This window comes from Mchenga conophoros, linkage group LG23 (genome assembly GCF_057382185.1).
Source record: "Mchenga conophoros isolate Kocher_MC1m ecotype Shallow Benthic linkage group LG23, M_conophoros_male_GT1.1, whole genome shotgun sequence".
In the NCBI taxonomy this organism is placed as follows: Eukaryota; Metazoa; Chordata; class Actinopteri; order Cichliformes; family Cichlidae; genus Mchenga; species Mchenga conophoros.
The window spans coordinates 15,595,360-15,620,453 of record NC_140547.1 but is presented as its reverse complement, the minus strand read 5'-3'; the positions used below and the strand labels follow the sequence as shown (position 1 = coordinate 15,620,453).

Here is a 25,094-nt window from a genome sequence, read left to right as displayed (position 1 = left end):
TTTATTTGCCCTTGTGATTCTTTACAGACAGCTGATCATTTAAGACAACACATATTCTTTAACCAAATCACTCTTTATTTAAAATAAAAAATAGTTCTACCAAAAGCAAATGTACAAATGCGGTAGTACAACAGAAACATCAGCTAAAGTAATTAAAATGAGCAAAATCCAGATTTTAGATGGGCTTGATCTTGAAGTGTAGGCCGATCAGACTGAAAACAAGACATTTCAGATCTTGCACCAGGTAGTAGAACACACGAAGGCCCTCAGGGTCCCTAAAAACACATGTGTGCTTACATCAGTAACAAATACAATTTACTTTCCACTTCCCAACTCCTGAATATATTACTTACTTTGACTGATTGACGTCAATCAAGGAGCCAATTTTGGAAGTTGTGAATGAAATGTGCTCGTCCCCGATGACAATTTCGAGTTCCTGTAAAAGATGAGACAAAAACAAGCCTCAGAAAATTATCTTGGGAGAAAATCATCAGTGCAGAGTTGATGAAGGTGAAAATTTAGGTCACTTTCTTTCATAAGTAGAAAAGTTTAGGTCATTTTCAGAGTGCTCTCAACTTTATTCTTTCTCCACTATGATCTTATTGGTCACAGAAAAATCCATTTGGTTGACCTTCTGTCCGCACAGGTTTGAATTAAAGGATGAACTGCAGTTGACTGCTCACTTTTAAGTAAAGTAGCCAAAGACCTTATCAAACTGGGACATTTCTTCCACCTTCCGTCTTATTATCTGCATGCTCAATTTGCAAAGGGTTAGAAAAACTAAAACTAAGCGTATAACTATATTAGAAAATGATTCTTTCATAGAAGGAAATTACACTCAGAAGATAAGCCTGAACTTTCAAACAATAACTTGTTTTAAGCAGCCATTTATCCCAATGGATGATATGACCCTTGAGCAATCACTCCAGGTATGTAATAGGAAACAGAACAAAGATCTAGAGTATGAATGACTGACTAAATGTTTATCAGTTTTGCTATTAGAACTATAACATATTCCAGGATATTGAAGTTAAAAAAAAACTGCCAAATTTATTCACACCAATATTTTATGTAAATCATAAAATATTCAGATTGTGAAAGTATAACTTTGCATGGAGATATTAAACAGAGTGCAATTACAGTATCAGCAAAATCCAACTGATGCTGTAGGGTCATCAAGTCAGATTTTTCTTTTTTAAATCTTCCACAGATGGAAACGATAAGCCTCAGTATAACCATGAGGTCTAAGCGTACCCAACCCAAACCAGGAAGAAAATGGAATAAAAGAACAGAAACAGTCCACTTCTCAGCAGTTTTCACTACTGGATAAACTTAGTGTGGTTTGGGTGAAGGAGCTGCCTGGATACAGCATGCAAAAGGCAGGATTGAGAATCACCACTCTCAGCGAAGGTACCAGAATATTTTCACAACAGCACACAGACTGTACTTGCGATGTGGAATAGTTAAAGACCGCCTTGGACAGTTGCCTATTGCAATGTACCTCGAAAACTTTAAATCTGCATGGCATGAATGAAAATAGCTCAAACTGTAATAACTGGGAGGACACGGGGTAATAAAGAGGTCACAAACCTGTCTGCCAACTCTATCAGGAGGCGGCCACAGAGCATCATCTTCCTTGGTGATTTCACTGTCGTCAATGATCCTCTTCAGCTCCTCCATCACACTTTTGTGAACATATGCCTGGTTGGCACACCGGAAAACGCACAAGTCAGATTTAAATTTGTACATTTCGAGAAACAGCATTAATTTATAACCACATACATGTTGTTTGAGCATGATGACCGAAACTACTTCTCGAAAAATAACCAACCAGCTCTTACTTTACAGATATCTCACCACCCCTTACACATACATTTAAAATCAATCATACGTTACCTCTTTCCTGATCATTACGTCATTCTTGTAGTTACTGTTGTTTGCATATCTCAGTTTACCTGCGGGGGAAAAAAGATTAACTTTAACGTGGGAAACTGTGTATCGTTTCGAACAAAACGCCCGAGTTTGTTATCAATCGCTACAGGCCGCATGGCGCGTACGCACTCACAGGATAAACTCAAAACATTACTGCTTATATTCTAAACCACACGCTATGGTAATAATTATCTTATTTATATAAAAACAAAGTTAGTAATCAGCATTACTCCTGCAGCTAAATCCAAACGGAGAATTTGGCTCTTTGACTCCGCTGCGGCCTAGCTAAACCGGTTAGCTTCGAACCACGGACAGCTAACGCGTCTGTATTGCCGCTCAAATTACACTTACCGTCAGGCCTGAACTCAAATTCTAGAAACTCGTGTCCAAACTTCCCCTTGTGTCCGACATAATATCTCAAATAAAAGTCGCTTGTTGACATCTTTATTCTACAGAAAGCGTTTTCTGCGCAAGTCCGATGAACAAAACTGAGCTAGCAAGAGCAGCCCAGAGCCTCGCCAACCGTATACGCATGCGCAGAGGATTATAGCTGGGGGGCTTTTTTGACCAAAGTTTTGTCTCAAAGGTCATATTCCCGCGATAATTCAGTCATTTTTTTACTTTAAGAATTTAGACTTAGGGTTTCTTTTTTTTAAAGTTTGTGTCAGTTTTTTAAGTTAACTAGCAACTTTTTTTCTTTTATGCCTTTAAAATATTCCTTATTTGCACATCGATTTATTTTTAGTTTGATGCATCTTTGATTGTTTGTTAGTTCAGAAGTATAAAATAAATATTATTTTTTATTCATTTAATCACCTATTTTTGGAATAAAACTCCGTTAATAAATACAATTTCTGGCTTCCTCTTGGGGTATGTATAAATCTATGACAAGACCCAAGAATGTGCTTTTTAAGACGCCAAACCATAATCCTCAACAACTTCTACAGATGTACAGTATGGAACAATTCATTACTGAAGCACAACATTGTTTATTAGACTCTTCTGGTCCTCTGTAAATCTTCTAAATGGCTTTGTTACATTACAAAAGAAAAAGAAACAGTTGAATAACTATATCAGTAATTAATTGTTAATTATTTCCAGTTTTGTTCATTTGTTTGCTTGATTTTACTTAAGCCATCAATTCTTGGTTGGTGTTTCTGCATTCATTTATCATCAGGTTCTTCCTGAAAGAACTCACGCAGGGCTGAACTTTGCAGCGTCTTTATACGTGTCGCATTTTTCTAACGTCATCAACCCGCTCTGGCGCACAGGAAGAGTCTGCACGTGTGGTGGTTGTAAACTTTGAGCCATGGCAGGCGCGTTTTCACAGGAGCTTGAGGATCTGTTGAATCCTTTGCCAAAATTCGTGGATCCGGAGGATGATGATGACGAGGCTACCAAAGCCAGAGTGGTGGACCGGTTCAATGAAGACGACAATGAGGATGAAGATGCGGCCGGCCTCAGCGCTCTGCGGAAGCGCAACACCTCCCTGCTTTCGGACACAGATAGACGGTATGTGGGAAAGCCAGTGTCCCGAAAGCAGCTGCTTAGAGAGACTGAGGAGGATGAACATGATGTTGAGGAGGAGGAGGAGGAAGAGGAAGAAGGTGACGAAGATGATTCAGTGGGGGATGAAGAGGCAGATGACGATGAAAATGCTTCAGAGGAGGAAGACGATGATGAGGAAGAGTTGTTGATGGGCAGTGATTCAGAACTCGATGTTAATCTAGCTTCAAAGAAGAAAGCAACTGACATCACCTTTCCTCAGAAAGTAGACTTCCATAAACTGACAGAAGGTATGGATGACCTGGGAATGAGCGAGGATGATGATGAAAGCCATGAGGAGTCTGAAGGCAGTGAAGAAGAGGAAGGCTCTGATGATGATGATGATGATGATGAGATGGAAAGCGAGCAAGAGGATGATGTTGATGGAGTGGTGCGCACGTTTTCCCAGGACAAAGTAGATGAGGAGGTGGAGAAAGGAAAGGCGGTGAAGAACCAACTGGCCCTGTGGGACCAGCTGCTCGAGGGCCGGATAAAAATCCAGAAAGCTTTGGTGACTGCCAACCAGCTTCCTCAGCCACAGACTTTCCCAGAGTTCAAGAGGAGAGGTGGGGGGGAGTTCACAGCGGCGTTGAAGAACACTCACAAGGCTCTGAAGGCTCTTCAGAGGTCCCTGCTGGAGTTGCATGACCAACTTCTGCACCAGAACGCTGACACGAGATCCATCGACATGGGGGAAGACGAGGAGATAACCAGCGACGATGAAAAGGAGGGATCAGCGCAGCAGGCCAGAGCGCCCAAACGAAAACTGGAGATGGCAGAGTACCCGGACTTCATGGCCAAACGGTTTGCAGCTTTCCAGCCTTACTGCAATGCCACGCTGCAGAAGTGGCACGACAAAACAAGGCTGACGATGGGCAAGAGCACCAAAGGGTTTGGGGCGTTTGAGAGGAACATTCTCACCCAGGTGGAGCAGGTGCTGATGGACAAGGACAGGCTGTTGAAGCGGACCCAGACCCAGCGCTCAGAGTACCGGGTCCTGGGGAAGGTGGAAGCCCCTGCTCTCACATCTGAGAACATCCCCATGGAGGGAGGCGAGGTGTCGGAGCAACAGCTGAAATCCAACACGCATCTGAAAGATCTCAATGAGGACATATTTGATGACGACGATTTCTACCACCAGCTGCTGAGGGAGCTGATCGAGCGTAAGACGAGCGCAGCGGACCCCAACGATCAGGTGGCTATGGGCCGGCAGTGGCTGGCCATCCAGAAGCTGCGCAGCAAAATCAAGAAGAAAGTAGACACTAAAGCCAGCAAGGGGCGCAAAGTCCGGTTCCACATCCACAGCAAACTGGTCAATTTCATGGCGCCGATTGACCACAGCTCGATGAGCGACGAGGCCCGCAGCGAACTCTACCGAAGCCTGTTTGGTCAGAACACTTCTATGAGGGAGTGACATTAACATGCTGAGATTCCCAGGACTGAATGGCCACTCTCCTTTAGCAGGAACTCTTCAGACTGTCTTACATACTGAACTCAAAAGAACGTGCAGTTCTGTAGAAACGTCTTTCATACCAAAGTGCTTCTTTATTTAATCACAAGAGTGCTACTTTAAAAATTCACACTGTTTTTCCATCACATGTGAATGAAGTAAAGTGATTACTTGAACTCGTTGTATGACTTTAAGTAAATAACTGTGGCCAGTCCCATGCAGCCAGTTCACAGAATGTTCCTGCTCCAGTTTTGTTTGTCTTTTGTTCTTTGCTTTTATTTTTTGCTTTTCCAGTGAAAAAAAAATCCAGAAACCCTGCTTAGTGCATACTGTTGATTTGGGGCACAGCTGGGAATATGTGACACATTGCATATGTTGCAGGGCTACATTAGCCTGGACTGAGATCAAAAAGAAAATGAATTTTCATGTTTAACTATTAGGTAATAGTAAAATTAATTTTAGATACGTTATTACAAATACACATTTAAACCCTGACAGGAAAGCTTTCTCAATTGTTTGAATACATGGCAGCATTGAAAGCAGATATTGTGATTTGGAAAATGTAAAAAAAAAACAAACAACAACTTTGAGTCCTGTGATACACCGGACACCTCTCCATGTACCCCACGCTCTGCCCTATTACAGCCCTGATGAACTTCTGCCTTCTCATGATGCTAAATTGGATATGAAGTTAAGAAAAATGCATCGATGGTTTACACTAACAGAAAAAGAAAGCTGTTTTCTGTTAACTCACTGTTTTTAACCGTTTTCACATGGAAGTTATCGCCGTTACAGGATGAGCCTGGTGTCAAAATGCAGGTAAAAATTATGAGTTGTTTTAAGCAGTTAACCCTTTAAAGTTTACCAAAATAATCCTTTTCAATTTTGGTCCAGTGAATCAGAAAACAGAAATTTTAAGTATTGAAACTATGATGTATGACATGATATTGATGCTCTTGGTTGTAGGAAAAAGTATTGTGATTTGAGCTTTAGCTTAAATGTGTCTATCAGCCCTTAAAGTGCTGTGTTTATAAAGTTAAGACATGAGGGTTTTTATTTGCAAGTAAAATACATTTGTGATTTAAATTCAGATGTTTCGTTTGTTTTTAAGCTGAATCTTGTGAGAACTCAAACTGAGTTTTATTGTTTTATTTTATTGTCTACCTGCAGAAGTCTCAGTACATTTTTCACCAATTACAGCATCGGAAATTGTTAAACAAACGCAATCTACATGAATATCTGCTGACGTACACACAGCATGCCTCACTCAATTCAAGCCTACCACAACCACATGTCTGATTTAATGTGCAATGCTTCCAGTTGTCTGTTAAGCAGATTATGAATGGCTAATGTAGACAAAGCAGTAACAAGGCTTTGATGTCACTGCAGGTCTGTACTTGCTAAAGTGTGCCTGTGTCATGCGTTTATATTGTAATGTTTGGCATTTTCTCCTTTGGGAGACAATCTTACACAAGGCAATTTCAATATCGAGCTTCAAAACAGTGCTGAGTCAGAATGGCATCCGCACAGTGCCGGCAGGTGCTGCTGGTGTAGGAGTTCCCTTTAGCATTATTATTTCTCTCATGATTAACAACACTTTAATGCTGGGTTGATCTGACACAAGCGAACATCATTTTATTGTGACACCTCTTCCATTTGGAGCACATGCTCGTGCCCCAGAGCACACCCACTGTTAATGCTGGCTGCACACCATTCAGTATGGAGTCAACCTACAGGACTCAGCTGTGAGGAAAACAATCCATTTAAGGTTCACATTTTACTTGCAAAAAAACTTTTAAGGGCTCTTTGGGGCATTTTATCACAACGCAGACATAAAATGCCACTCCATATCTTTGCTGCCTCTACAGCACTAAGCAGCGTGTGGCACTTCTCTCTCAATTTGTGACATCAAGAATAACACAACACAGAACGGTCTTCATTAAAGAAGCTTTTAAAGGTGAAAATAACAGTACCTGAGCAGTCAAACATACAGAAAAGAAACTGCATTAAACAACCTTAACAGAACACGCAGATCATATTAAATCGATCTCCTTTTAGAGTTCATCTTCTTTTAATGAACACATCTTAACATGCATCTGACAGTTACAAGGAAAAATTATACTTTGTGGTAATTTCTTAAAATGATAAATTTTCCTGATTTCGTAATATTAAATGGGTAAATGCAAAATGAAACTCCATATTTAGTCCACAAAGACCATCTTTGGCGGTGATGTAGTACATCGGGTGTTTGAGGCATAAATTGGTTGTTTCAGCTGAGCTTTTTGTTTAATCATTTTTAAACAGATCTTGAAAAAGAAAAATGTTAGTTTGCACTGATACGGGGAATCAGCAGCATGTCACTTCACTTCATTTATTGGATCGTTAAAGGCTGTCGAGTGTGTGAATCTTTTTGCAGACAGTTTCTCCAGCTCCGTGCTGGATTAAAGGCAAGCAGCAGTTTGAAATGAAATTAAAAGTGAGTGCCTTTTTTCACTCCTCCCTCGATCAGTGTCATCCAGTACACAAGTTAAAGAGAAAATTTTAACTGAATACCTCTGCTGCGAACCAGCTCCACAAAGCCTCCTTTCATTTGAATAAGTCTAAGCAGAATCGCACCAAAAGGAGGCTTTTTGAATTCCCGGAAGTTATGCTGCCTTGTTGCAGTAGCCATGACGAAGAGCAGCACACTCAGGCAAACCATTCTCCTCTTCCCTGAAGGAGTGATGAGCTTCAGTGTGGCCGACTGCTCGACTCTATGTTCGGCTGCTTCTTCTCCGTCCCATAACCGCTGAACCACCCGTTCAGCCGTTTGGTCAAACCGCCGTTCAGAATGTCCTGGATGTGCTGAACGATGAGATTTATTGCAACTGCGTTGAAAGACAGATGTTACATGGTTACAGATGGTCTCAGTTTGTAACTCTGTTTTACTGAGAGATACAAACTCATCATCCAAAAAGAGTTAATACCCCCAAAACTTACAGCTCATCTTTAATCATCAAAGGTCTAAGCTATTTTACAGAATAAAACGGCACAAAATAATGAAAAAATATATGTAATTGTCTCTTTGTTTACCATAGCTACACTATTTCGCTTCTATGGCAGATATTATAAATTGTATATTTTAAAATATATATATTAAATGAATTGTACAGCCCATATTATATAGAAATCTTGGTCTGTTACTTCTTACAAAAACACATTATTTTTTTGTGACACTTGTAAGAATACATTTTAAAACTTAAGGTATGTTTGGGTTAATTACACTCACTGGCCACTTTATTAAGCACACCTGTCCAGTTGCTCGTTAACACAAATATCTACACAACAGCAACAACACATTTAGACATAGAGACGAAGCAACATGCTGAAATATAATCAGGGGTCAGAATGGGGAAGGAAGGTGATTTATGTGACCGAGTGTGGAGTGGTTGTTCGTCCCAGACAGGCTGGTCCGAGTATTTCAGAAATTGCTGATCTACTGGGATTTTCCTAAGCAGCCATCTCTACGGTTTACAGAGAAAGGCAAAAATACTGATGGCACTGAGTGCCACGCGTGTGAGCAGGAAACTGAGGATACACCAAGCACAGGGCCACCAAAAATTGGACAATAGACGGAAAAACGCTGCCTGGAATAAAGTCACCACAGTAAGCCTGTTGTTCCATTCTTTGTATGTCAATGCTCCTGTTCCAAGTCAGACCTAAACAAATATTTCAAATATTATGTGTAGAAAATTAGACTACTGATCATCTGGAAAGAAGTCTCATGATCTAAAAATCACAATTATACCAAAGCCTGTAATGTTTTTATATGCATGTCTTTGCCACATCAACAAATGTTGTAGCAGATTTATGGCAAGAAACATTTTTACAATTAAAAAGCCACAGCGGCACATATACATATAAAACCTGACCAAGAAGCGATCAAGGGGAAATGGTCGGAGCAGGTGTGTCACGACAAAATCTCCAGAGAGCAGTGCAGTTTTCTTTTACAGCTTTCCTAAAACTAGACAAAGCTGTTTTGTCCTCACCTTGCTTCCTGAGTATGAAGACCACAATTCCCAGCAAGGAGATAAACACAGCTGCGTCCTTGCTGATAAACACTGTTGAGTCTCCAAAATTTGCTTCCACTAGATTTGTTTTTCTAAATAATCTGTAATGTAGTCTTTATGATGCACTTCCCAGGCAGACCCGCCCCCAGAACAACCAAAAAACTACTTACCAATGTTGTCAACTCCTCTCGGTATTATCACATCAGCATATTTCTTTGTCTAAACAAAGTCAAAAAAAAGAAAAAAGAAAAAAGAGCAAACATTTTATCTTTGACTCCATGTTCAGGGACAATCTGCAAATGTGCTAACAGAATATGGACTCACCGGCAGACAAAACTCTTCAAAAGCAGGCTTGACAAAGGTGATGTATTGGGCTAGAACGCTTTCCAAATCCCGACCACGTTCACTGATGTCACGGAGCACTGAAGGAAAACGAGACAAGGGAGAAAACGTTTAAACTGCATAAAGTATTTTAACACTTTTGTATAATTTCTTCCTTTTTTCTATTAAAAAAGTGAAAAAAAAGAAAAGATAATGAGTTAATTACTGAGTTGATCTATTGGTAGGTTGTTTAGCTACCTATAAGCAGACCCACTGTGTTTTCCCAGCTTCTAGTTTGGAGGTTAAGCCAAGAACCTGCTGTATGGTAGCAATTTTAACAGGAAAACAGAAAAGCTTGTTTCCTAAGATGCCAAACTAGCTTTAATTTTCAAGAGCCCTTCTTTGCAGCCCCCCTGCACCACGGGACCTCATTTTAAAAACAACTAATTCAATGAACCGTTACGTTCATCCCCCCGCCCCGTGCTTATAAACATAACAGATTTGTCTCGCCATGCGTCACCTCTCCGTGACAGACGAGTGTCTGCATCCGTATCCACGAACAGCTTCATGTGGAAAAAGTCTCGAATCTCCTGAGAGTAGAACATCAAGATGCCCTCAAACAGCACCACGTCAGCAGGGTACAGTGTCATGGTCTCTTCTTTCCTGACATATATTAAAACAGAAAGAAGGTTAAACAGCATCCACTGCAGTGAAAAATGATAAGAATGGCGATTGGAGAGATTAAAAAGCTTGCGAGTTATTCTGAAAAAAGGTCTTGAATTCTATTAAAGCTGCAGCACCCCAAGAATGTACTGAACCAAGAAATTATGTCTTGTTGCAAATGAATTTTTTTTTTCTTTATTTTAATTAACTTTAACAAAAATGAAATCTCAAATTTAAAACAATTTAAAAAAAAACTATAAATAAATAATTAACTTTTCATGTACTGTTTCACATTTGAACACTTTTACTACAAAGCGCACTCAGATTTTCCCACCTTCCAGGCAGTTATGGGCTTCCATTCATTTCACTATGATATGAAAATCAATTTGCCCACCACAGTAGATATAATGCATGTCTTATGTATTATGATGCTTCCATTGATGCTGCATCAGAGATCTCTTTGTGTAAGCTGAAACCTGCTGAAACCCCTTTTAATGTTGTGCCTGTATGAACAGTTAGTCACCTGGAATGGGAAACAAAGTCATAAACAGGAATGTGGACCGTTTTCCCCTCCTTGATGTCCCACAGGGTCGCGATTATGAGGTCATTGTCAAATGCATCTATAGAGAAGGAAAGAGCACAAGGTAGTTAAAACCAAAAGTCACATTTGGCATGAATGAACATGAATGCTTACGTTTCAATGCTCGAGCCCCCTCTGGCCCAGTGACTCAGCATGACTCACAAATGCAGAGGCGATGTACCTGGGTGGTCAAAGTTGAACTGGCCCTTGAGCGCCTTAGCCTTCTGTTCCGGGGTCAGGGCCCTGTAGAAGCAGTCCTGGCTGAGGATGGCCACTTGCCGCTGGTGGTGGTCGATCTCGTTCTGGCCCAGCAGCTCCATGATCTTACTGCACACCGACGACTGAACACAAACAAAGAATCAGAAACAAGTGATCCTCGTTACACGATTTAACACGGCCTGATATTTTTGCACTGAAACCAACATTTACTTACACTTGACGTCCTAATCATGTAAAAACACAGCATAGTCCATTACTGGAAATCATTGACGCCATTTCAGACACATAACAAATAACTGCAGTTTACTCCCTGTTCAGATAACATGTCTGGGAGAACAGGTGGTTCTGTGAGCAGTTACTCCTGTGGGAAAATAGAGGCATAACACCAGGAAGTTGAAGCCACAAACAACTGACTGTTGAACCACAACCACCTTCACCTAAGAAGTCAGCATACCGTCACCCATATGAATAATGTCAAGAGATATGCCAGTCTTGGATTCATGGAAATACAAGGCTAAATTAGTTAGCCAAACAAATCCCAACTAATTAAATGTAGGTCAAAAACTATGCTTGTATGATGAAAATGCAAAACATGTTGCTAATACAGAGAAGTGCTCCAAAACAGGGCCTCATAGCACCAATCTTCAAATACATGTTGAAGATTAAATAAAAAGGACAAATGTACTTTATTTTATTTGAATACAATTTTCCCAACTTCAGAAGCTTGTTTTATGTTCTTATATGATAGTTTTTGTGCTTCGGTGAATGACTTTTTATATCCTGAATAACTGTTAAAACTTTTACGTATCATTTCAGGTTATTTCATGGATCTGCGCCTCGTTTCTTGTTAGATGTATTGATTTATGTAAACTTGAGCCAATCAAAATATGGGACATTTTCTCAGATTTAGTATAAAAATGCTGTGCAATCCTGTCATAAACTGGAGCCCTGGTTCACCCTAGAGACTGTGTTTATTGTGATTATCCACTTTGCAACAAAATGTGACCATAGTGCAGCATATTCTGATCATCCAAGACAGAATACTGGAAACTACTGGGAACCTATAACATGCTGCACAATACAGAATGCCAAAGCACATATATGTGCTTTGGCATATATATATATATATATATGTGCTTTGTTTTAGTCTGTCGTGGCACCAAAGGCGTCTATATTGTCAGTGTCAAGCAGGTCAGTGAAATGAGATAAAGTTAACATCAAGCGACTTTGAAACAGCGGATACATTGTGTGACATCAGAAAATCATTTAGAAAGCGCAATAAAAAGAATAACATCAAAGCTGCAGCCTCCAATAGTGATAATCATGCATCCATCTACTGCAGACAGCACAGTGCGTTAACAGTCAGTTTTTTCAGCTTTCTTTGTCTGCAAATGCATTTTACACTCCTCGCAGCCAGCGCAGCTGATGCTAATTATGACAAACCTCACTCCTCCTTTTCCTCTTTTCCATGATCTTCGCCACTCTTTACATCCCCTCTGATTTAAAAAAAAAAAAAGCATGAAAAACAAAATACGGGAGTCCTTCACGGAAGTTTGAAATCTGAACATCAATCTGGTTTCAATGGGGGGGAAATGACAGTAGTGTTGACAGTGCACGTTTTCTGATTTGACATGCAGTACTGCGGCCTGCGTAACTTTCACTACTGATCAACACAACAACCAGGCCGAGTGACTAAGTAATGATTTTAAACTAAACTTCTTTTTTCCGAGGAAGAATACGTTTAATTTCTTAGTCCTGCCCTCTTCATCCCAAACGCATAATCTAACACAACAGATATTTAAAAAAAAAAATCAGACGCCTCCAAGAAATAATCCAAAGGAAAAAAAGAAGAAGAAAGGGTTTATAATATAAAAGCCAACCTTCCCGCTGGCTGTCCCTCCGGCCACACCGATGAGGAATGGCTGCCGAATATTTGAGTCATTTTCGGCTTGGTCACCTGGCTTTGTCTCGCTGTCTCCTGCCATGTTTCATCTGCAGCGCGCACCGTACCTCTACGCCGGGGGAGTGCGCGCTCCTCCCATTTGATGATGGTGTAGGCGACGGTGAAGTTGGTGGTGATGATGACGTTCAAGGGCAACAAATCGAAGATGAGGATGCTGATGATGAAATCGCTGACAGGTAGTAGCGGGTTCCTTTTTTTCTCTTTTCTTTTATAAATTTTACTTGTGCAGCAATTTAACATTATTAAAAACACGGACTGTTTTTCTTTGAGTTAAACAGATGTCAGTAAGCTGACTAGTACTCTAAGCCTTGAACACGTGGATTAATCAGCACAAAAAAAAATCCACAATCATTTTGATGAAACGTAAACTGTTTAAAGTGTAGAGTGGTGTATGGTGGTTAGTTCTCTCGTCTCACATCAGAAGTTCCTGTGTTTTCCTTCAAACGATCCATCTTCTTCCCATGAAGAAGCATCCTTCCACACTTTAAAATAGGGATGTTAGACATAAGGCCCTGGGGCCAGAATTGGCCTAGCAAAGGCTCAAATCTGGCCCACTGGATGGATGTCTTTAGAAAATGTGAAGGAAGTAATTAATTTTTGGACATTTGAATGAATGCTAATAAGTTTTGCAGCTTTTCCTACTGATAAGGAACTGCCCCTTGGTAATAGATAAAAAATTAAATAACAGAAAGGTTCAACTTTCACCATTGACTATAGAAACATATGTTTTTACACTGGATCTGCAAAAAAGGGGCATTTTCTGTGAATTAACAGAGACCTTCTTTTTTATCTGATGAGCTACCAGGATTGTTTTTCTGTAATTTCATACTTTTATTTCTAGCAAGTTAAGCCAAAATAGTCTTTCTTCCATTAATGAGAGCAGCATTTCTTTAGCATGCGGAAAAACTAAGTTGCACTGTTGCAATTACTCTTCTTTTTCTCATATTAAGATAGTTCTTGTTTAGTATTAAGATATTAAATGTTTATTTAAACTTATTTTCACTGACAGAAAGGGGAGTTTCACTGGTCTGGCCCTCTTAAGATCAAAGTGAGCTTGTGACCCGTTATAACAATGAATTGAAATTCCTGCTTTAAAACCATGCACGTTGGCTAGATTACTTAGTGATTCGAAACTGACTGTAGGTGAGAATGTGAGTGATTGTTTCTCTTTTTGTGTTTGTCCTGTGATTGATTGGCAAGCTTACCAGGGTGAAGAAAATGGATGGATGAACAGTTTTGGGTAGTGTGATATTAGCAAACACGATTCAGATGCAAAAAATTGAACAAGTTGGCTACAAGATGGAGGAAGGTGGAATGTTACATTTAATATTTTAGGTAAGTATGAAGAAATTTGGACAGTTATGAAAAAATATGGCAACATGGAAGGGCATCTTTATAGAAAAAACTCCAAGACTGTCCTTTAAGTACAATTTTGACCACGTGGTATGGGAATGTCCAAGAGTGTCGACTATTTTTAAAATGGTTAAGAAAAATCTCTCTGCATTGTTACATATTTTTGTGTATGTATATGCATTTTTTCCTTTCTTTCTTTTTCTTTGGTTCTTTTTTTTTTTTTTTTTTTGGGCTCGGTCGGATGAACCGGAAGTGCTTTTTCGTGGCCTGACCTCTGCAGTAACGCTGACAGGGCTGTATGAAGCTGAAACTCAGCTCAGCGGAAGGTGGTCAGGGTTTATCTTCTGATATAAAGTAAATACTTTTCCTCTCTACGGCCTGGAAAACGGGACTTTGACACCATGAGTACCATGTTCGCAGACACCATTTTGATCGTCTTCATCTCAATTTGTACAGCGTTGTTAGCCGAAGGTGAGCCAAATCTGTCTGACAGGTCGAGGCAGGCGTTTTACCGTGCTCCAGAAAACACTGTTATAGCTCAGAATTTTACATTACTCCGGATTATATGGTAGGGAAACGTCTTCAATGTTATTAATATTCAATAATTCGCAATTTTGTTGCTTTTGTTGACCTGTACTTTGTTAATGACTGAATACAGCTTGTGTCTTCCGGTTAATTTCGCAATAAAAGCCTGAACTTACGTTTGAGACGCTTTCCTCGGGGAGAATATTGACTTCCTCGCTATCTACATTAACAATTTGAAAAAGATAAATAAAAAAAATATTTGTTACAATTTAATTTTGTCTAAATGTTTAGTTTAGATACGGAAGTAAGACATTATTTAACCACATTTGTGTATGATTTACATTCCAGAGTAGAAGTAGAAGTCTTTTTGTTGTATTTTGTCAGCCTATTAGAGCGAGTGATGAAGAGAATAAAGAATTTAAAGATGGGTAGTCCAGAAGACATACCTGTGGCAGTATGGAGATGTTTAGAGGGGAGAGAGGGCAGTGGACTTTTTAACTACATTGTTTAACACAATCTTAGAAAGTGAGAGGATGCCTGAGGAATAGAGAAGACGTTTACTGCTACCAGTTTTAAACAATAAGAGTGATGTGGAGAGCTGTAATAACTGCAGAGAGATAGAGTTGATGAGACATGCCATTAATCTATGGGAAGGAGTTGGTAAAGCTAGTCTAAGAAGAGAACTGATCGTCACTGAGCTGTGTGGACCGTAGAGGAGGTCCATGGATAGAGTGAAGGAGGAATGCAGAGGGTTGGTGTGACAGAAGAGGATGCAAAGCTTATTGGATACTGTGGCTGCAGAGATTTCTTCTGATTCAGGAAAAGGTTTCAGAAATGTGCAAAAACTTCACATATTGATCGGTGTGAAATGTTGGAAACTTCAGTGGCAGTTTTCAATTTTTTTTTAATTTTATTTAAACAATCGTATTTTCTCCTCAGGGATTACCTGGGTTTTAGTGTATCGGACTGAAAAGTACAAGAGGCTAAAGGCTGAAGTGGAAAAGCAAAGCAAAAAACGTAAGTGACTCAAGTGTTGTCTTGTTAACTTGCTATTTTTTTCAGATTGTTAAAAGATTAATTTTGTCCTCTCTGATACTAGTTGAGAAGAAAAAGGAAACCATAACTGAATCTGCTGGACGCCAACAAAAGAAGAAGATTGGTAAGAACCCTGTAAACAAACCGGTGTTCTGCTTTTATGATCGGCCCTTCTCCTCTGGATAACAGTGTTTTGTGAATGATTGTGTTGCAGAAAGGCAAGAGGAGAAGCTGAAGAACAACAACAGAGACCTGTCTATGGTGAGAGATGTTTTGTTTCCAGTTAATATGCAGCCCAGGCTTAATGTCTGATACTGGGGTTGTCTAGTTATCGTAGTTTAGCGAGGTCATTCCATTTAAAGTCAACTGAATCTGAAAAAAGTTCCCACACAAACCCTTCAGAATGACCATTTCGTTTTCATTTCAACAACTGTAGCGTATTTTTTGTTCTTAAATCAGTTGAGAGGCGGGTCAAAATTTTGCCCGCTGATCATTCCAGTCAAACCTTATATATTTTAATTTAAGTGTTTATGGTTAAATGTATGCGTTTTAAATCCTGAGTGTTTGTTTTGTAGGTACGGATGAAATCCATGTTTGCCATTGGTTTCTGCTTCACAGCTCTCATGGGCATGTTCAACTCCATGTAAGTTACTGCAGGGTAAAATACTGTTTCACATTTTGTTAAAAAGCTTTCTCTTTTCATAAAAAAAAAAACAAAAAACATCAGGCAAAATATAAGAAAGTAACTTGTCCAGTCCATTGTTTTAAACAAGTTCCCTTTTTGGCTTTTTATGTTACGTTCAGTTTCGATGGAAGAGTTGTGGCCAAATTGCCATTTGTGCCACTGTCGTATATCCAGGGACTGTCACACCGCAACCTGCTGGGCGAGGATTACACCGACTGCTCCTTTATTTTCCTCTATATCCTCTGCACCATGTCCATCAGACAGGTAACGTCTATACTTTTATTGTATATCAGTGGACATACTCACCAGGAACGAGTCTGACTTATTGCTGGCAATATGGACAGAGCTTTCACTGCAGCTGTATAAGGACTAAATACTGTTACTCAGATTCAGCATAAACACCTCCAGAGGATATTATCTGGTTTCCACAGGGAGACCAAGGCAGTTGAGTTAATTTAAGTAACATGCTGTGTTCTCTACTGCCACCCTTAGGACAAATTCTGTATTGTTTGTTGAATACACATCTAACTGGTGTTAGCAGGAAACTGTGTGTGTAGAATAATATACAGCAATATATCAGGGTTAATATCGTGCATACTAAGTGTTATCAAATGTATATTCTGTGCTGGTTTGGGTATTTGTTTTAGAGTTTCTGCTGTTTTCTTTTGTTTTGTTTTTTCCTGTAGAACATTCAGAAGATGCTCGGTCTTGCACCCTCCAGAGCTGCAACCAAACAGGCTGGAGGCTTTTTAGGACCTCCGCCACAAGCAGCTAAGTTTTCTTAATCAGCAGCCCAGACGTTCCTGCACTGCTGCCTGCAGTCATAGCGCCCCCACCAGCGCACAGACAGAACTGCTCCTGCTGAGGTTAAAAGTCTTACCCGTTGCAGCTACAGTACCACTACTTTGTTTGATTTCTTATTCATTTTGTTGTTTATTTAACATTAAACATTATAACTGTTTTGGTTAGAAATTATAGGAAAATTATAGTTCATTCTGTTGATTATTAAAGGTTACAAATGTCAGCTGTGCATTTAGCAAAATTCATGGAGTGTTTGGAGATTTTAAATTAACGATTGACACAGTAACATCTGATCCAGTTTCAGTATTATTGTATGTCATTGTGTACTGTTGTGTCATGCATATTAATAAAGTTTTATGATTAGATTTCAGGCATGTCTTTTTTGTTGTTGTTGTTGTTGTTTTTTTGTCCCTTTGTACTACCATCTAATTTAAAGGGAAGCTATGGAGTGAAACTCATTTGAGTGAACAAGATATTTTTAAGGGAAAACAAACAATAGTATGCAGATGCTGCTGAACTAAATCAATCAGATCTTCTTTTTTTTTAATTGTCAGTGATTAAAAGTTGAAACAAAAAATTGTGGGATGTAGCACAAAAACTATCCTTCCCATTTAAAATCTTACTAGTTATTGTCAAGTAATTTGAAGCCCATTAAATCATCAAGAAAAGTGTTTACTGAAGTTGTACATTGAGTAGGATGATGGTTTTCCCTCCCCATCGACTTCTATATGCAGTAACTGGCTTCTTTATGCATATTCAGGAGTCACTTCCTGCTGGCTTTAAGAAAACGTGCAGGTTTAAAGCACCAATCAGAAGCCACGGTCATGTTTTGCATACAATCTGAGGTCCCGAAAAGTGAACTCTGGGATATTACATTACAGAGCAGGTCTCCACCTTATTAAATTATCAGTGCATTCAGTTTTGCACGGGTAAACTCCACACATGCTGTGGATACATTTCATGGTTGTATGAAACAAGCAAGATGCCACAATCTGGGCAGAAATTAAAGGAACGGCAAAAACATCAAACATCAGTTCTTGCTCCTTTCATAAATTTGCTAACAAGTAGATAAATACATTAATGAAATTCTCAAAGTATTTTAAACACTTAAAAATAGTCTGAACAGTACTTTTATATAGAGCTTTTTAATCCTGCTCTAATTAACACATCTCTCATTTATAATGTCTTTAATTCTGCTGCTGGATATTTTAATCTTTGCACCCGTTACACTGCCAGTATTAACTAATAAATCATCTTGTTTTAAAAACAGACCTGCATAAATTTTTACGGTTGTTTTTTTGACCTCTACTCGGAGTGTGTAACAGAAGAAGGCGTGGTCTTCTGGCTGCTAAACGGGCGTGAAGGTGATTAGCGTCTGCCTTCATTTCCAGTCCTTCTGCGGGAGCATAAGCGGTAAAACTTCAGCTACTTTTACTTGTCTGCTATCATATTTAAAATCTGCGCGCGCTGCTTTTCTTGTGCAAGTTTAGCTAACTTAATGTCCGTGCTAGCTTCACGTTAGCAAAGGGAGCGACCAGTTTCGATCACTTGTCCTAAGTTGCGCATCTGTTTTATAACATAATTCCCTGCAGGCGCTTTGCATCTGGAAATGGCCCAGTCAACCCTCGACTCGATGCCCGGAGCCTCGACGGGGACCGTGGTTGTCACGGAGCCTCTGAACTTCTGGGGTGGAAAACGAGTGAAACCCAGGCAGGAGAAAAACGCTGAGCCCGTGTTTGAGCCTGCAACTGGTGAATATACTGCTCTTTAAAATCTGCTTTAGCCTTAGTGCTCCTGCTAAGGACACGTATTCTGGGGAAAACAAGTGACGGTGGTTTAAAGGCCTGCGGTTTTTCTGAAATATATTTGAAACGCTCAGATTCTGCTCAGACTTCTGTTAAGTATTGTAACATAGACATTTTGCCTTAACTATGTGCAGACTAGTAGACAAACAAAGGGATGTTTTTTTCCCCCTTTACTTGATATTAGTATAAAGTTAACTGGATTTCATGCTTTCAGGTTATAAAGGTTAGGGATATGCACAGTAATGACAGGCAGGCATAAACATTTCTGAAGATTAAACAATGCAAGGGTCTGTTTTACATTTTAATGTTGCACAAAGAAGATCACTACTGTTAGTGAGGGTGTTTTTACTGATTCAGGTTAAAAATGTCAATTGTTAGAAATTGAAAAGAGATTTGATACAAAAAAAACAAAAAATAGAAAAAAAGAAAAATGCATGGTGTAGAGCTCTGTAACCTGGTGTTCTTCTGGTCTCTGCAGGCCGGGTCCTGTGTCAGATGGTGCCCTGTGGGGCTGAGGAGGTGGACGAAGCCATACAGAGTGCCTATGCCGCCTACCAGAAGTGGAGCAAGATGGCAGGCATGGAGAGGGCTCGGGTGATGTTGGAGGCTGCTCGCATTATCAGGGTGAGACGGCCAAGCTGTTGTGTAATAACCACCAGCAGTCCAGGAAACTGTCTAGTTCAGTGTTTGTGCAATATAAATTGGACTTGACTGTTGGAAGCCTGCAATAAGACATTAGTTATTCATTAAAATGCACCCCTCCCTTCTCTGCTGGCCTACATTTGAACCAATTTAACCTTTTGTGTGTCTCTATTGTCTCTCGGTCATTGCATAATCTTAAAACAAGACATCTTGTTCCACAAAATTACTGATGAGTGTCAATTAAAATACTTCCATGCTTTTTTTTCCCTTTATGCATGTTAAAAAAATAGGAAAGGAGGGAAAAAATTGCAAAGCTGGAAGTGATCAACAATGGGAAATCCATCATTGAGGCTCTGGTGGATATTGACATTGCCTGGCAGAGCATTGAGTACTATGCCGGCCTGGCTGGTACACTTGCGGGTGGGTGCACCAATGCTTCTGTGTTTGTCAAAAGGTGCAAAAACCTCCGTTTGGTATTGTTTTTAACATTGTGCTGTCATTTTGGTGCAGGCCAGCACATCCAGCTCCCTGGAGGAGCATTTGCTTACACTAGACGGGAGCCACTTGGTGTGTGTGTGGGAATCGGTGCATGGAACTACCCTTTCCAGATTGCATCATGGAAATCTGCTCCTGCTCTGGCATGTGGTGAGTTTTATAACAGCATGTGTATCATCTGCTGTCAGTAATCTGCACAACAGAGGATTGCGACATATAGGAGAGCAGGGGACTGAAACAAGACAGACTAGAGAAGACATACTTTTTCATAGATGTGGGGGGGAGGGGGCAGAGACAAAACGGCAAATGTCCCTCTTTGTCTTAACAGAGAACAGGTTTATATCATATTTTTTAAAAAAAAGAAAAAGAAAAAAAAACAGTAGGACATCTTCAGTGAGCAGTAATTGGTGAGGGTCCATTAACAAGAAGAGCCATCAGCTTCAACTTGCTGCGAGTGTGAGAGGCAAGAAAAGAGTGGAGAAAAACAAGAGTGAGAGAGACAAAAGCAAAAGATTGGCAGTTTAAAATGGGAAGAGCCTGCTAAAGATAATGTAGCAGAGCCACAGAGCCTCTGTCACATCACTGATGAACACTAGTCCTATCAATCCACCTGTTGTACAGCTTGTTCCTGTCTGTTTGTCTTGTTTCATGTGACCATTCACAAAGATAGCTTTGCAGGATTTAATTGTGGTTGTGTTTTTTAGGTAATGCCATGGTATATAAACCCTCTCCAATGACTCCGGTGACTGCTGTCATCCTGGCTGAGATCTACAAAGAGGCTGGGGTACCTGATGGGCTTTTCTGTGTGGTCCAAGGTGGAGCAGAGACCGGCAGCTTGCTCTGCCATCATCCAAAAGTTGCTAAAGTCTCTTTCACGGGGAGTGTTCCTACAGGCAAAAAGGTACAGACCAGTACAGCATTGTTTCCCACACATGGACTGTAGTTGGGCTGCCCAGATACACTGAACTATTATTATTATTAATATTATTATTATTATTATTATTATTAGTATTATATATTTTATTTCATTTATTTATGTTTTTTTTTTTTTTTTTCCAACCAGGCTGTAAACTGAATTTAGTGCTGTGGACTTGGACATTTAAACATGGGAATTTAGGATGCTCCCTTTTGGACTCACTTATTGGGTATTTATACTCCTGTGGGGAAATCTACACCGTAACTATATTGGAACCACAAACCCCTCTAAAATCCTACAGTGCGACCTGATTTGCACCTCCCTAGAAATGTAGTGTTATGGAAATTTTAACAATAACCTGCAAACACCTCGGTGAGCATTAGTTGAAGTGAGTTTAATAACATATTTCAATATGAAGAGAACCACTCCAATCAAACACTAGGGTGATCTCTGAATTGTGGCCGCCGATGCAGATCTTCAAGTCTACAATGAACCTTCTGTGAAGGTGCAATAAAACTTCAGGCCCACTTGTGATAAGTTTCCACATGCATGCATACAATTGGTGTCAGGAGTTATCTTGCTATACTCACTTGCTATATTGCTTTACTAGCTATACCGCTATTGTGATTGGCCTGTTCAACAACTGTTGATTCCTCATGTGCATTTCAAGTTACAATTTTTGAACTTGTCAATGAGAGAATAACAGTCATGATCTCAGTATAAGAAAGAAAAAAAGCGTAGCATCCAATTTTCTCAAATTCCTGGAACGAGAACTGAAGTTATAGGAACTGACATGACGGAATGTACAAAGAAGTGAAACGATGTCCGTTACAAATATGTTTGCCCCTAAAAAGAAAACTGACTGCAGAGAGGCAGTGGGGACCCAGGAGGATAAAAGTACTGCATATAAAACACCAGGACGCAAACACACTGTAGTTAACACATAATGTACCTCAAACAAGCATTAATGCTGCAGGCTCTACAAAGATTTTCTGCAGAAATCTAAATCAGTCCTCATCCTTAAGTCTGCATTGGCTTCACTGTTCATCTTTCAGGATGTTGTATGAATTGGACAGACTCAGAGTACACCAACCTGGAGGTGACAACAGTAGCCCTTGTTCTGCTCATGAGATCTCCTGCAGGGTGGAGGAGGCTCACCCTAACCAGCCTTAAAGATCTGCTGTTTTATTTTAAGCTAAAGGTGACTTTGTTATACAAGCCCACAGACCATGGCTGCTCTCTTTACTTTCAGGTCATGGAAATGTCTGCAAAGAGTGTGAAGCAGGTGACTCTGGAGCTTGGAGGGAAATCTCCTCTCATCATCTTCAAAGACTGCGAACTGGAGAATGCAGTGAAGGGGGCACTAATGGCAAATTTCCTGACACAGGGACAGGTGAGTCTGTACGTTGTACTTTTGTGTACTGTGCAGCCTGATGCAAGACAGACTCTTGGAGGTTTTGTTTTATTAACTTTGTGGTGAAATATGCAGGTGTGCTGCAATGGGACCAGAGTGTTTGTGCAGCGGGAGATCATGCCACAGTTCCTAGAGGAGGTAGTCAAAAGGACCAAGGCCATCCCTGTTGGTGACCCCCTGCTCGAGAACACCAGGATGGGAGCTCTGATCAGCAAACCACAGCTGGAGAAAGTGCTGGGATTTGTCAGTCAGGCCAAGAAAGAGGTGCTTTTCATTAGAGGGAGTGAATTGGCTTTAATAGTTTGTGGTTTCTCAGTTAAGCACAAAGAATCTGTATTACTGTGGGTGTTCTTTAACGTAGCTCTTGTAATTATTTATTTATTTCTAGGGAGCCAGAGTGCTTTGTGGAGGAGATCCCTTTGTCCCCAGTGACCCCAAACTGAAAGGGGGGTATTTCATGTCACCATGCGTACTTGGTATGTCTAACACTTTGGTTAATGGTGGTACAGCACACTCAGCTTTGTTTTTTAACACACAAAGTCTCTCGACACAGATAACTGCAGAGACGACATGACCTGTGTGAAGGAGGAGATTTTTGGCCCTGTCATGTCAGTTTTGCCTTTTGACACGGAGGAAGAAGTGATCAAGAGAGCCAACAACACCACCTTTGGACTGGCCTCTGGGGTCTTCACCAGGTCAGTTTGTTGTGAGTCAGCAGTGTGGTGCAACTGTTGACGGCTTGCTCTTTTAAGATAATGAGTTTATTGCCTTCTGTTGGCTGTGGCTCAAGGTCTCCACAGTGCGGCCAATTCACTGCACAGTAGCAATTTCAAGTTGCATACCGACTGCTTTTCTCTGTATAAAAGTCGGTTCTTTTCCTCCTCCTACAGGGACATTTCTCGAGCCCATCGCGTGGCTGAGAACCTGGAGGCAGGGACCTGCTTTATCAACAATTACAACATCAGCCCTGTAGAGGTGCCGTTTGGAGGATACAAGATGTCGGGTAAGATGCTGTCAGCTTTTCATGGTCTGGGTAAATGCTGCATTTGCTCAGTAAATTAACCAGTTCTCTCCTGATCCCTGCAGGCTTTGGCAGAGAGAACGGCCAGGTGACCATCGAGTACTACTCCCAGCTGAAGACTGTAGTGGTGGAAATGGGTGACGTCGAAAGCCTCTTCTAAAGTTTTACACCGCTGTGCCAGAACTGTGACTAGAGCTCTTCACTTCTCCCTTCTTACTGTGTTAGGCTGACACATAATTAATGCAAAGTGTGTGGAACATGATGTAAACAAGCATAGATGCAGAGCACTCCCCCTCCCCCCCCAAGTATTCAGTACTTCATTATTACATCAGTAAGTGAAGGATAGCTGGATTTAAAAGTTGGGGTTTTCTGAGGAAACACAAGTGTGCAACGATGGAACCAGCATTAGAGGAAGACTTCTTTGTACTGTTGTTTGGACAGCTGCTCCTTTGTATCAAAATAAATTGTAGAAGCAAATTCTTTTTCTTTGTTGCTTGTGAGGTGAATGCTATACTAGGTGGCCCTGAGATGCCAAACGGACTGCAACTTAAGAAAACACCAGCAATAAGAAAAACGGCTCTTTAGTCTTATACTGCGGCTCCGCGTGGTTTCGGGAAATAAATTAGAAGTATTTAGCTGAAGTGTATTTTATTTATGTTAGTTTTTTTTAACTTGTAGTTCCAAATTGGAAGATTATTGTGACATTGAAATATAAAAATAAAATCAGATTTTATTATTTTGTTCATCGCTCAAAATAAGCGTCACACTCGCGGAAGCCGGTGTACCCGCCGAAACGTCGTGCTTTTATCGAGACTTTCAACCCCAGGTAGGCCAGTTATGGATCTTCGGATCCACATTATGTCAGCAGCTGTTCTCCACCGTGAACTATGTTAAAAACAAACACTGCTCACGCCTCACAGATGACAGCTTACAGTCCTGCCCCGATTTGCAGACGCTGTGCGCAAAGGTTCAGGAGCAGAAGTCCCATTGTAAAGATATCACGGCAGACCCGACGATGTTTCCATGAACATGCTTTTCAGCATCTCTTTATTGACCACTTTTCACACACGGTTGCTGTACGCATACAGCAGGCTGTAGCTTTTCAGCTCACAACCCGACACACACCAACACAACAGCATAGATGGCACAGACGTTAAGGCGGCGAGGCGTGATTGCGGGTGCCGCTCAGGTACGTCCGCCTCCCCTGCAGCGGTGCTGCAGACCGCACCCGACCACACACATTAACCTGGTAAAATACATATTTAGGCAGTATTTTTCATCTTTTAGCAGCATAGTGCTTTTTTTCCAATTATTATTTTAAAAGTCAGGTCAAGGCTCCAAAAGCCCAAAGGCGATATAAGGGTGCTACATGGATCATTTTAGTTCAGCTGGGTGTCTTTCCTTTTGTTATATTTCTTTGAGTTCAAAATGTGTTAATTACAGAAATAAAATGTAATTTTCTCTGTAGCACTTCATGGATTTCATAAGCAACACACCTTAGTTGTTCACACAAAGCAATAAAGGTAAAAAAACAATATATACAGTGTTATCTTCATTTTAGATGTCAAAAAGTATTTGCGGCTCCCAGCGTTTTATTTTGCGTGGAAACCGGGTCCAAATGGCTCTTTGGGTCTTAAAGGTTGCTGACCCTGGTGTAGGAGCCATATGAGTTGTTCCTTT

General features: G+C 40.4%; 5 protein-coding genes across 5 annotated transcripts; 3 read left to right on the top strand and 2 right to left on the bottom strand.

Annotated features, from left to right (window-relative positions):
* Window positions 1-54: 54 nt before the first annotated feature.
* Window positions 55-2,480, bottom strand: magoh (mago homolog, exon junction complex subunit). Its single transcript, XM_085264789.1, has 5 exons — window positions 2,284-2,480; window positions 1,897-1,955; window positions 1,591-1,701; window positions 354-436; window positions 55-275 (listed from the first exon to the last, which is right to left on the bottom strand). The coding sequence occupies exons 1-5, from the start codon at window positions 2,372-2,374 to the stop codon at window positions 176-178; spliced, it is 444 nt and encodes a 147-aa protein (XP_085120915.1). The 5' UTR covers window positions 2,375-2,480; the 3' UTR covers window positions 55-175.
* A 706-nt stretch (window positions 2,481-3,186) lies between these two features.
* aatf (apoptosis antagonizing transcription factor) lies at window positions 3,187-5,103 on the top strand. Its single transcript, XM_085264203.1, has one exon. The coding sequence runs from the start codon at window positions 3,242-3,244 to the stop codon at window positions 4,889-4,891; it is 1,650 nt and encodes a 549-aa protein (XP_085120329.1). The 5' UTR covers window positions 3,187-3,241; the 3' UTR covers window positions 4,892-5,103.
* A 1,759-nt stretch (window positions 5,104-6,862) lies between these two features.
* uck2a (uridine-cytidine kinase 2a) lies at window positions 6,863-12,836 on the bottom strand. Its single transcript, XM_085264205.1, has 7 exons — window positions 12,640-12,836; window positions 10,722-10,881; window positions 10,484-10,580; window positions 9,818-9,960; window positions 9,301-9,398; window positions 9,147-9,195; window positions 6,863-7,794 (listed from the first exon to the last, which is right to left on the bottom strand). The coding sequence occupies exons 1-7, from the start codon at window positions 12,742-12,744 to the stop codon at window positions 7,658-7,660; spliced, it is 789 nt and encodes a 262-aa protein (XP_085120331.1). The 5' UTR covers window positions 12,745-12,836; the 3' UTR covers window positions 6,863-7,657.
* Window positions 12,837-14,324: 1,488 nt separating this feature from the next.
* tmco1 (transmembrane and coiled-coil domains 1) lies at window positions 14,325-17,486 on the top strand. The gene is made up of 7 exons (XM_085264206.1): window positions 14,325-14,546; window positions 15,540-15,617; window positions 15,700-15,759; window positions 15,850-15,896; window positions 16,211-16,278; window positions 16,440-16,584; window positions 17,007-17,486. Exons 1-7 carry the CDS (start codon window positions 14,477-14,479, stop codon window positions 17,103-17,105), a joined length of 567 nt encoding a protein of 188 aa, XP_085120332.1. The 5' UTR covers window positions 14,325-14,476; the 3' UTR covers window positions 17,106-17,486.
* Window positions 17,487-18,385: 899 nt separating this feature from the next.
* Window positions 18,386-23,891, top strand: LOC146546908 (4-trimethylaminobutyraldehyde dehydrogenase). The gene is made up of 12 exons (XM_085263659.1): window positions 18,386-18,534; window positions 18,714-18,872; window positions 19,405-19,550; window positions 19,859-19,988; window positions 20,079-20,213; window positions 20,768-20,964; window positions 22,232-22,372; window positions 22,469-22,657; window positions 22,782-22,869; window positions 22,947-23,088; window positions 23,284-23,396; window positions 23,480-23,891. Exons 2-12 carry the CDS (start codon window positions 18,731-18,733, stop codon window positions 23,572-23,574), a joined length of 1,518 nt encoding a protein of 505 aa, XP_085119785.1. The 5' UTR covers window positions 18,386-18,534; window positions 18,714-18,730; the 3' UTR covers window positions 23,575-23,891.
* Window positions 23,892-25,094: the final 1,203 nt, after the last annotated feature.